Source organism: Trachurus trachurus (assembly GCF_905171665.1).
Source record: "Trachurus trachurus genome assembly, chromosome: 6".
Lineage (NCBI taxonomy): Eukaryota > Metazoa > Chordata > Actinopteri > Carangiformes > Carangidae > Trachurus > Trachurus trachurus.
The window spans coordinates 1,039,903-1,052,046 of NC_139897.1; the positions used below are offsets into that span (position 1 = coordinate 1,039,903).

Sequence of the window (12,144 nt, forward strand, 5' to 3'; positions counted from 1 at the left end):
CGAGATGGACTTATAATTATGTCATACATGTGTACAATAGAAGCAAACATAGGCCTACATAAACATAAACATTCATTTTCATATTAACCAGACATATCAATATATGGAACTGTTACAATTTCTAATAGTTTCAAGGAAGATTTATAAATATATATGCTCTACATGTGCATACAGGTCATGAGGAGAAATTCAATACTATTCATATAGCCTATTTCATTTGTCAGGAACTTTATTAACTTAGCCGAAATAACTCCGTAAACAATTCATCCTGAAATTAGTATGATGGAATCAAACTACAGTGTATTTGCTGGTGGACTACTCCTCAAAACCATGACAGTCTGAATGCTCAAATAAAGAACCTCTCATTTACGTCAGTACGGCCCATTTTTAGAAACGCCTAAAACTCAATGTCCCATAAAGAAGCTGACCGTCTGCGCAGGCGCAGTGGGACAGAATACTTGCCCCATTCCCTCCTCCCAACTTTAATGCTAGCTAAGATGGTGGTTTGAGCGTAAATTGTCTCCACAATACCAAGGAAAGAAAGGGGCAAAAACATCTTTATAGCCTTTCAATAACAGCAGACCAACATACCTACGGTTTCTTAAGTAACCGTTAATAGAAATTTTGACATTTCAGACACATTGGCTCGCAGTCTCCGCCCAACCTGGTGCGACTCCCTCGGAGTGGAATCTAAGCTAAATACGGACAGGGTGAGTGACGCTAGCGTTAGCCGGGCTGCTAGCCGGACTAGCCAGCCCCAGTTCTCCATCAGTAATTAAAGGACATCTGTGTCTGTTGCGACTTCACAGACCGACACAACAGCATCCTCGAGTTCACCGCATCACTATCCGGGCTGTGTTACTGTCGTGAGTGCGGTGTCAGTTGTTTATGTTGCCAACAACCTGCCTCCAGTGCAGCGGTTAGCCTGTGTAGGCCGCACCGTACGTTTTCATGATAATGTAGCAGGCTAGCGGTTAGCACGAATCAAGCTGTCAGTTAATATGTAGGAGAAGGCGTAACGTTGTGTCATGCGTTTTTAAAAACGTTCAACACCATTATCTAGTCGGTTTTAGTCTCAGTTTGTTCTGTTTTTGTGATTAAACGACCAGTTCCCCCTGGATACTCGCTTTTAGTCAGACCGGCTTCTTTTACCCAATTGCGGCTAATGTTAGCTTAGCCCAGCGTTAGTCAAATAACATCTGTCATAATGTACGATCCACCAGACAGAGCAGCTAAAGTTACCAGCCTGGCTAACTAGGTACTCTGGCTTCACACACGACACAGCTAGTCAGCGGGGATCTGTGAGTTAGGCTGTGACGTTGTTTTACCTGTGAATTTGTGAGCAAAATACTGCTGGTAATGTTGGCATTTCCCTGTTACCGTCCAGTTCTGCTCTACACTGGCCATTTTTTAAATATATATATATATTAGCATTGGGTTATGATGGCAGCGGTACTGTCACGCAGAAACCGGGCTGGTGTTTGACTGATTGTCTGCTCATTAATAAACGCAGTTTTTCTAAATTTCCCTCTTAACATCCATCATGACGTGTCGACTAAGGTACTGTCATCCTCAGAGAGATACCACAACATCCGCATCAGAGCTGACTTTAGCTTGTGCTTTAGGATGTAGATTAATTTCTCAGTTCTCTAAAGCAGGCCAATATATTTCAGCTGCACTGCAATAAACCGGGCCTCTTTGATGTCTATAATGATATGTGTTTGTTTTAACCGTCAGCTTTCATTCAAAAGATATTATTGTGTTTCATGTACTAGCCACCAAAGAAATTATTCCTGCATCTGAAACAATAACTCATTTACTAAAAACAAACCGTCAGCAACTGTTCACATACGTGACAAATAATATCAGTCATTTTACAACTGAAAATGAAAGATGCCACATCTTCTCAGGCTTCAGCTTCTACAATGTGACTAGATTTGCCTCCTATCTTTCATTACAAACTCTATATTTTTTTTGCTGTTGTTACTATTAGCTAATCAAAACAATAACTGATCATTAACCCAAGCTTCACTGTTGTTATTCTGTAGGTTAAATGATTATATTCAGTAAACTGTGAAAGTTGTATCCCTACCAGCAGGTTAATCTACCCTTGATGGTATAAATAGAGTAGACAGAATATAAGAAATGTCGTGCAACTCAACACTACCACAAACTACAGCCTCCTAAAGTTGAATCAACACCTCTGTAAAAAAAAAAAAGTGTAATCAAAAACTGTATCTGCCATTTGAAGTAAAAGTACTGCATTAGACAACAGTGGTGTTAAGGTGGTACAGTATACCTATTTAACTAACCATTGTAACCGAGTGTAGTGTTTGCTCTGCTGCTGACTAGGTTAAACTCTGCATGAAAGATATTTATATACATATATTTCAGTTTGTGCTGAGTCTGATTTTATGAACGATGCAGTGATAAACTCTGCTGCAGATGCTGCACCATCCTGCTATGTTTTGGGACAACGAGTTTAATAAGTTGAAGTCTTGAAGTCTTCTCTTTGTTTCCTTAGCCCTGTGCTCTGTGACCAGCTTCAACACTCACCCTCGCCACGCCATAGGATGTCCCACAGCCCTGAAATGAAGGACGACCCCATGGAGTGCCCTCTGTGCATGGAGCCGCTGGAGATTGATGACGTCAACTTCTTCCCCTGCACCTGTGGCTACCAGATCTGCCGCTTTTGTTGGCATCGCATCCGCACAGACGAGAACGGCCTCTGCCCCGCCTGTAGAAAGGTGAGGGAGTCGCAGCAGACATATAAAGTCACAAGTCGAGGTTGATTTGTGTGTGTGATGTGTTCAATAAAGCAGATGTGATGATGTTGAGTGTCTACTACTAATACAGGGTGGAAATGACCAATTCAGCTGTCTTTTCAAACAGGCTGGTTTGTTTCAGTATAATCATCATCAGTTTAAATGTAGAGCCTCAGTAGTTTGTTGTCTACCTCACTAACAACCAACTGCCTTGGTTACCATATACTTCACAAGGACACATCATTTAGACTAGCAAGGCTTTTTATTTCCCAAAAGATGGACAAAAAAATTCTTTGTTTTTTTCTCTGCGTAGCCGTACCCAGAGGACCCGGCTGTGTACAAGCCTCTGTCACAGGAGGAGATCCAAAGGATAAAGAATGAAAAGAAGCAGAAACAGAACGAGAAGAAGCAGAAGGTGACAGAAAACCGCAAGCATCTGGCCAGTGTCAGAGTGGTCCAGAGAAATCTGGTGTTTGTGGTGGGGCTCTCGCAGCGACTTGCCGACCCAGAGGTATGTACTGACTCAGTTAGTGACAACTGAAAGCATTTTGATGAGAAGTGATTCAATGATGTATATATAACTGTCTCTTATTGCAACCTACCCCTCAAAAAAAGAGCACTCTGATACTGGTGTAACTGTTCTTTTTCGCATTGTGTCCACAGGTCCTAAAACGACCAGAGTATTTTGGGAGGTTTGGGAAAATCCATAAAGTGGTCATCAACAATAGCACATCTTATGCAGGTTCACAGGTGAGAGGTTCAATCCAACTGACAGGATGTATTTGTAATTGATAGGTTCATAAACATTAACAGAGGTTAATCGATATTTGTTTTTAAATTGAGGAACAGTTGCTCTCTGTCAGTGTGAAACAGATGTTACAGATGTTTTTAGATCTTGGTTTTTGACAGGGACAGTGCACAGCTCTAAGCCGTACCAGAGTTAGCATTAGCAACAAAGACATTTTCATCAGTTTTTTTATACATGCTATATTATTGTTCGAGTTATCTTTTACATGTATTACTCATGTTTCATTTTGTAAATAATTAGGTCCAGATACAAATAATGAAGTGACAGTGCATCTGTTTTGACATGTGTCTTCTGTTTTTTCAGGGGCCGAGTGCCAGCGCTTATGTTACTTACATCCGCTCTGAAGATGCTCTAAGAGCAATACAGTGTGTGAACAATGTGGTTGTTGATGGCAGAACACTCAAGGTGAGAAGTTCACCACAGTGCGTGTCAGTTTTAGTTTTTTTTTTTTTTTCTTTCATTGTGTAGTCTGGCTTTGGCTTTTTTTTGTTTTTCATTTTCACAAAAGCCACATGACCAGTTTTCTGTAAACTCTGCTTCTAAGTCAGTCACTATTTGTAAGATGCAACATATACATATTATTTTCAACAATTTACACTGAAAAATGAAAAAAAAAAGAATTATGCTTAGTCATTGAAAGGAAGGTACGTGACCTTTTGCACATTTTCTTTTATGTTATGTTACTCAGCATATAAATGTTTTTGTTACAGGCTTCTTTAGGCACAACAAAGTACTGCAGTTACTTCCTTAAAAGTATGCAGTGTCCTAAACCTGATTGTATGTATCTACATGAGCTGGGGGATGAAGCGGCTAGCTTTACTAAAGAGGAGATGCAGGTAAAGTCTGACAATGAAACTTAATCCTGTGTGAGCTGTGAATGTTTGAAATGGCAGTTGTCTCATCTTGTGTCATCTGTTTTTAGGCGGGAAAACATCAAGAGTATGAGCAGAAACTCCTCCAAGACCTCTATAAAATTAACCCTAGCTTTCTACAACCTCCGGCATGTGGCACAGAGAAGTCAAAGAGTAAATCCAACTCCACACAGAGGTTGGAATTGAGTTCTTCTATGTTTTTCTTCCAATTACATCCACAGTACGTCTTGATTATTGTGCTTAACTTGATTCTCCTCCTCCTTTGTAACAGAACCAATAGCAATGGTAAAGATGGGTGGCCGACACTGTCAGGGCATAACAAACTGGCCAATGGGCTTTCAGAGGACCGCAAGTCCCCTCCGCTGCTAGACTATCTAGACCAAGAAGTTCTCACTTCAGATGGGCTAGATACAGAGCTGGGTCCTGGTCAGCACACTGCTCTGTCCCCTTTCTCCTCTAACTGTGACAGTAACAGGTAATACCAACCATTCTGGGAAAGTAAGAATAATCATTTTTGGTAAATTTGTATCTAATCTGTCTTTGTGATTGCAGTCCCAGTGACAAACCTCCAGAATCAATTGGTATAGTGAACGGAGAGACTTCACAACAGGTAAATTGGCCTCACCTACTGTTATTTCATTTAGATGTAATGATGGTGAATCAGACCTGAGAGGGACCACCTAACTTTTGTTCCTCTCTCTCTAGATACCCACCAGTGACTCCCCCTCCCCTCCCCCGGGCTTAACCAAGCCCAGCCTGGTGGTGCCCATCAGTGTGGCAGACCTCACAGCCCGTTCACCTTTCGAGGGCGCGGCAGCTGAGTCCCAGTCGCTCTTTTCAGACAACAGCAACTTCAGACATCCTAACCCCCTCCCCGCTGGCCTGCCCCCCTTCCCCAGCTCCCCCCGCGGCAGCTCAGACTGGCCCATGACCCCTGAACCACAGAGCCTCTTCACGTCAGGTAAAACGGAGATTTAACTGAAATATTTCTTATGCACAATGGTCACACTTTTCTAACTATGATGCCACAAAGTCACAGCATCAAGTTGTTTTCACAATTCTGTGCCTATTGGCATTATGCACCATAATATTGACTGTAAATGTGGTGTCGAATTCATTTTTAGCATTTCCTGCTTCCCTGCCTATGTTGTAAATTGCCCTTGATGATAAAACCAGCAAACTGCTTCAAAGGGCAGCCACACAGATTAGTCAAACATCCTAGTCAACATGAATGTATGTAGCTGTAACTCATTAGTCATTACTGAATGACGCATCTCTGGCTCTGCTGTAGCGCTCGCAAAGATGTTTTTACTAAGATTTTAAAAGGTCCTCTGTATGACGACATCCATCCTCAAAAGAAAGGGATCCGAGAGACTGTTTGAGGAATAGAGCCTGTTGCCAGCCACCACTACTTTGGTATACAGGGCTAAAAATAATGTACCCAAAATAAAAAGGTTACTCGTATTGATCCTTTTAATTACAGTCACAACCCTGCTCTTCTTTGAAAGGTAACTCTTTAAATTTTATAACAAGACAAAATAATGAGTGTAAGACTTACTGAACCAGTTACAAGGCAAACAGTGTAGGTATGTAATTAAAAAAAAAAAAGTATTTATTTTTCACAATAAAAGCGACTGTAAGGCCTTTGATATATTTGTGTGCAAAACACTTTTCTGTGTCAACAGCTGCAGTGAGAGGGGGCCACATGCTGCACACAGGTAGAGCTGAGAGACTTAGAGCTGATAACATGTGTGGTTTGTCATGTTTGAGTGAAGATTGGGTGTAATACAGACACGTTTTAAAGAGGAACTAAGCAGGATTTCTCCCATGGCTATGCTACATTTTTAACTTAATTAAAAAGCTCTCGAGTAATTGTGATAGTTAACTACATGACTTGTGACTTGTTACGAGCGAGAACGGAGGCTCTCTGTCTTCCACCTGGCGTCTCATGGCTGAAAACCAACCTTACAACATCAGGGTAGTACCTGGCTGCCGCCCCGGTGTCCCAGCTCTCAGTTAGAGCGACACAAACGCGCTCCCTAACCCGGAATCTTTTGTTAAGACTACACAAATATACACGTCATAACATCGTATATGTTATATAATGTTATCTATCGCTCCATGGATTGATTTTTTTTGCCTGCTTTGTTGTAAAAGATGCACATGGCTGAGAGGAGGGTTAGGAAAAAAGTGGAAAAGCGACCAGACTTGCATAGTTTCCCTTTAAGAAGTAGATACAAGGGTTAGGAGATGTAGCTCCGCAGCAGCAGATCAAGTTAAATCTAAGTCTGAGGAATCTGATGGCTGTTTGTCGACAAAGAATTTCTCCGGCAGCTCCTCTAACTGTGTCCGTGCTCTCTCCTCACAGACACAATACCAGTGTCTTCCTCCACAGACTGGCAGGCGGCGTTCGGCTTCGGCTCGTCCAGTAAACAGCAGGACGACGACCTGGGCTTCGATCCTTTCGACGTCACCCGCAAGGCTCTGGCCGACCTGATAGAGAAGGAGCTGTCGGTCCAGGATCAGAGTCCCCTGTCCCCGGGGCCCTTCTCCCACGGGAGCAATCACGGCCCCGGCCTGCCGCCCCTCAACCCGGGCGCCGCCTCGCACCACTTCCCCAGCGGCCTGCCACGCCTCCCCCAGCTCCACCACAGAGCCATCTACAGCTCCTTCAGTTTCCCCGGCAGCCAGAACAGCCAGGCCAGTCAGCAGCAGCCCGCCGCCAGACACCCGTGGATGGGCGTCCCCACACGAAATAACCTCACACACTTGAACCACTCAGCCAGTGCTGCCTCACACAGTAACTTCCTGGACCTGAATCTGCCCCCTCAGCACAACACAGGGCTGGGAGGGATCCCCATCTCAGGTACCGGCCTGTGGCTCCTCTCCCTGTCCTGTGAATGTAGTTCATGTTAAAACAGAGATCAGACGTGTTACATAACATTATTGAGTGTCACACTGCCATGCTGCGTTGTGATCCGTGTCTTGATTAACTTTTATTGACCTTAGAGAGGAAAACAAAAACCTGGGTAGCTGCAGTTCTGCAGTCAACCACTAGTCTGTGATCAAGACACCTGAGAAGCTGACGCATCTGTTTGTCTCTCCTCTCCTGCAGAAAACAGTGGCTCTATAGACGGCTTAAATGTGAAAGAGTGGCAGGACGGCCTGAGGGCTCTTCTGCCCAACATCAATATCAACTTCGGGGGTCTCCCAAACTCCTCTTCCTCCTCGTCCTCCTCATCCTCCAACAGTGTTAATCACATTGGTGGGCCAGCGGGGCCAGCAGGCATTGCACACAGCCTGAGCTGGGACGGCACAGCCAGTTGGATGGACCCTGCTATCATCACAGGTAACAACTCAATTATATAAATGAATCAATATCAGTGGATATGAAATTAATAACATTTTTAATATTCAAAGAATTCTTTAATTTTATTTTCACATGTACTGGATCTTAATAAACATATATAAAAAGGAGAATGCTCATCATAGGTTCCTAAAGCCCCTCAGGTTGCTTTTGTTTTTCAACCATTTGGTCCAAAAATCGAGCTGTTTATGAAAAATGACTTTGTTTACCACATAAAATAGTTCTTATTTAGTCATTTTGTCATTTGAGTTTTGGACCAGTGAAAATTTCACTTTGGCCCCTGGGAAATTGTAATGGTGTTTTCATAGTTTTGTATATAACTTTTGTTATCTTTATTGGACAGAAAATACATTGAAAATATATCAGCAGGTGAATCACTCCTTAAAGTTGTTAGTTGTTAGCTGTTCAGGTCAGTTCATTGTGTCCACTTCTCCTATCACCATGGACGCTCCTCTGTTCATACTTAGAGGTCTGCACGTGGAGGTGGACACATTCTACACATGCACACTAGAAAACATGGTCTCCTCCTGACCGCCAGAATAAAAGCTCTTTATTTGTTGTATTTAGCTGATCAACATTAAAAAGTCTAAAAAGACGTGAGAGTGATTAAAAAGAGACAAACCGAGAATGGGAAATTAACTGTGCACACGCATAATGCACGAAATGACCGTCTGCACTCACTGTGCAAACAGTTGAAATGGACTCACAGTGCGAGTAAATTTTTCATCTACTCGCGCATGTGCGACCAATAAATTTGCCGTTTTTTTTAATGACCACTGTGATTGGCTAATGTGTGAAAAGAAATGTGTGTTTCTCTTCTCTACATCTCGGAGGAGACGTCTTTCCACAGCAGAGCTCTGTGTGACACAGCAGGAGACACACAGACCGGCGACCCGCGCGCGTGTGCTGAACTGTGTGCTGAACTGTGTGCTGAACTGTGCTGAACTGTACTGTGACAGCTGCTGTGCTTACCTGCATTTTTTTTTTCCGACGGCTCGCTACAAACCTTAAACATCCCATAATATGCTCGCGCTCTCAGCAGCGGTACTCAAATCGTCACAAGGCAACGAAGCAGGTTGACTCGCGCTGCAGAACGCGCTGCACAGAGGCTCCCATACGGAAATGATTATTGATTGATCGTTGATCGATAGATTTTTTTTTTTGGGGGGGGGCTATGTGCGCGGGGGGGTCTCGACAAGTTTGATGCCAAGGAGTCCATGCACATGTGGCTCAGTCAGGGGGGTCAAGGGCTGGCCTCCACAGGCACCTTGTCCCCCGAGGGGGGGGTGGGGGGGTCTGTTCTAGGATGAGTTTACCACAAGTGGTGTGTCTACTTGTTCTGTTATTGGTCAGTGTAGCCTAAACATTAACTTTATATTTTCAATATTTAAACTGTTTCACAATAAAATGTGAATTTAAAACATTATAGTTTCTACATTTATCTTATCATTTATCTTAAAATTTTGTTTGCAAGTCGATTTTGGTGTGCGCCCCTAAATTTTCTGCTTGCGCTCCTAAAATTTGAAGTTAGGGGCCACTGTGCTCCTAGTAAAAAAAAGTTAGTCTGGAGCCCTGACTCATATTTTTCATCCATGTAGACATGGAAACCATGAGCCTTTAGATGCAGCATCATATGAGTGTTGTAAGAGATGTGGACCATATATAGAGATCATATATACATATAGATGAATCCACCAATTATTTACTGAATGAATATCAGATAATACTGATATATACGGCTGAAAATGCTGCTGTTTTTGTCTGACTCGCAGTCAAAAACCAACAATATTGGAAATATGACAAAAGCAGCAAAACCTCATATTTACAAAGCTGCTGTTTAAATAAGTACTCAAACAAATAATCAGTTATCAAATGTTTACGGATTAATTTTCTCATAGTCAACTAATCAATGAATCAGCTCTGACGTCAGCTGTGTGAATCTGTCACTCAGCGGTAGTTTATATTAACAGTAACCCCTGACAATCATAATGACTTTTAATAAATCAACTCTCAGTGTCATCGCTCATCTCTAATGTGATATGTCTCCCCCCCCCCCCCCCTCCCTCAGGCATCCCAGCTTCAGCCGGCAGCAGTTTAGACTGTCTCCAGGACGACAACCCACCACACTGGCTCAAGTCCCTGCAGGCGCTCACAGAGATGGACGGCCCGGCCAGCTCCGCGGTGCCCGCCCCCCCCCAGCCCCTCCACAGCGGCCTCCTGGACGCCCACCTCCCCCTCCACCACAGAGCCGCCGGCTGGGCTCCCTACCTGCCCCCTCCCACAGCCAACCCCGCCAGCCAGTTCCACTCCCCTCCCCCCGGCTTCCAGACGGCCTTCAGACCCCCGGGACAGCCCGCCACAGAGCTGCTACAGAGTGCCGCCGTGGACCGCCACTGAACACAGACTACAGCAGACACCCATCCATTCCCCCACTACCACTTTATACCCACTCATCCTGTACCCTTGCCCCTCCCCCCGCCCCGTCCCGCCCCGCCCCTCCCAATGCAATACACACCAATCTGCAGAGTATGAAAAATTATTAACAAAGTAACAATCATGCTTTCTTCTTTTTCTCTTCCTCCTTCCTTTTTGTCTACTCCGAAGGCCTATTTGTTTTTGTTTTTGTTTGTGGCACACGAGTTATCAGTACCCTTTGTCTGCTACCATCACCACTCCTTAGACCTAGTTCTGGGCGTAACTCGGAGATTAATTGTGTAGCTTGCTGTTTAAAGGAGAGCACAAGAAACAGTATAGCGTCGAAAGCGCCCAGCGGTGGCACGAGAGTTCACAAACTGGTGATGAAACAAATTAGCTGAAGTGAGGTCTTTTTTTAAAAGTAACTAATGAGTAAGCATGAACAACATTTGTGTTTTTTGAAAGTTGAAGTCGCGATTAGTTTTTGAGGAATGAAGCAAGCTGTGAATCTGCTCTTTGAAGCTTTGCCCCAAAGACCCTCATTCTCCCCACTTAAAACAGGAGACTGTGAAACGGTTAACTCTTACAGCTGAGTTGTGAATAAGATGAGGTGAGAGAGAGAAAGAAAAGGGGTTGGCACTTAGCTTTTTTCAGAGTGGTTTTAAAAAAAAAATGCATAAAAAAAAGGTTAAAAAAAGCAGCTGAGATTTGGTGAGTAGAGAGTGAATGCAGATGACAACAGGGGAGTTGAGGGCACAGGCTATGCACGGGCTCCCTGTTAGGTAGGGACACAAATGGTCTGCTTGAGAGGCCACTTGGCCCACATTCCCTTTAGTGGAGGGCTCCCACTGGCCCCGTCCTGCTGGAGGGAGGATTTTGCTGAACCTCTGTATCAGAGGATAGAGCACTGCCTAACGGCGGGGAGCCAGGGCTCTGGGAGATCGTGGCACACATCCTGAGCACTAGGGTTAGACTCGTACTCAAAGTGCCACCGTGTGGTACCTACAGTAGCTAGCCCTAACACGGACAGCCACCAGGTAGACATGACAATGACTTAGATGGGTGAGGAAATGTCAAAACATACTAATGAGGGTAGCCAAAGGGTAAAACAGGTCCCTTTGTTTGACCCAACGAGGGCTTAAACGAGGCCTTAAACTGGACAGATGAGAGAAAGGAGCTGGAGCGATTGGAAGGGGGTGGAGTCTAGCGTCAACGATTGCTGAAAAAATATGCAATATTGTATTTGACTTCGGCAACTTGTATGCGAGCGTGCGTCACAGAGGAAGGTGCTGCAAGACGATACCAAGTACTGTAGTAGTGATTTCAGGAGCTCTCAGCCTTTAGGATTTGAGATCGACCTCTTCGACCACCGCCTTTTTTCTTTTTGAAGTCTTAATTCTGATCCGTGTTTGCTCTGTCTCTCTCTTTCTCTTCTCTCTCTCTCTCTATCTCTCTCTTATCAACCCCCACCCCAACCCCCCCCACCTCCCCCTACCCCCCACCTCCCCCCCTCCTGCTGTTCTCTATTTAACAGTATTCACAAAAATGAACAAACTCATCCAGGAGAAACCAACACAGAGTCATACAGTGGGTTTTAACATGATGTTGCGAGGAAAAAAAAAAACACATTGAGGCGCTTAAAAGGAAGTGAACTGTCCTCTGCAGGTCTGGAAAAATGAACCTTAAATAAAACTGAAGTCAGAGCTGGTGTTTGTCGGCTGTTGTGTTCCCACCATCCCGACTCAAGCATGTGCACTCATGAATATTTAAACCTCAAAGTACTCACCACGGTACTGTATCAGTCCCATCTTATAAGAGAGGTCACTGTGTCTTACTGCCTGGTTCTTATTCCAACAGCTCCCACTAGGGGGCAGATCCCTATCTGTCAGTGATGAAGCTCTGCAGTCAAACTTGAGT

At 44.1% G+C, this 12,144-nt stretch overlaps 1 protein-coding gene across 1 annotated transcript; it reads left to right on the forward strand.

Moving 5' to 3' along the window:
* The first annotated feature begins 486 nt into the window (after nt 1-486).
* cnot4a (CCR4-NOT transcription complex, subunit 4a) lies at nt 487-11,923 on the forward strand. Its single transcript, XM_083974558.1, has 13 exons — nt 487-710; nt 2,525-2,747; nt 3,079-3,276; nt 3,429-3,515; nt 3,877-3,978; nt 4,284-4,409; nt 4,496-4,620; nt 4,717-4,920; nt 4,998-5,055; nt 5,151-5,406; nt 6,814-7,311; nt 7,561-7,794; nt 9,881-11,923. Exons 2-13 carry the CDS (start codon nt 2,574-2,576, stop codon nt 10,207-10,209), a joined length of 2,391 nt encoding a protein of 796 aa, XP_083830684.1. The 5' UTR covers nt 487-710; nt 2,525-2,573; the 3' UTR covers nt 10,210-11,923.
* Nucleotides 11,924-12,144: the final 221 nt, after the last annotated feature.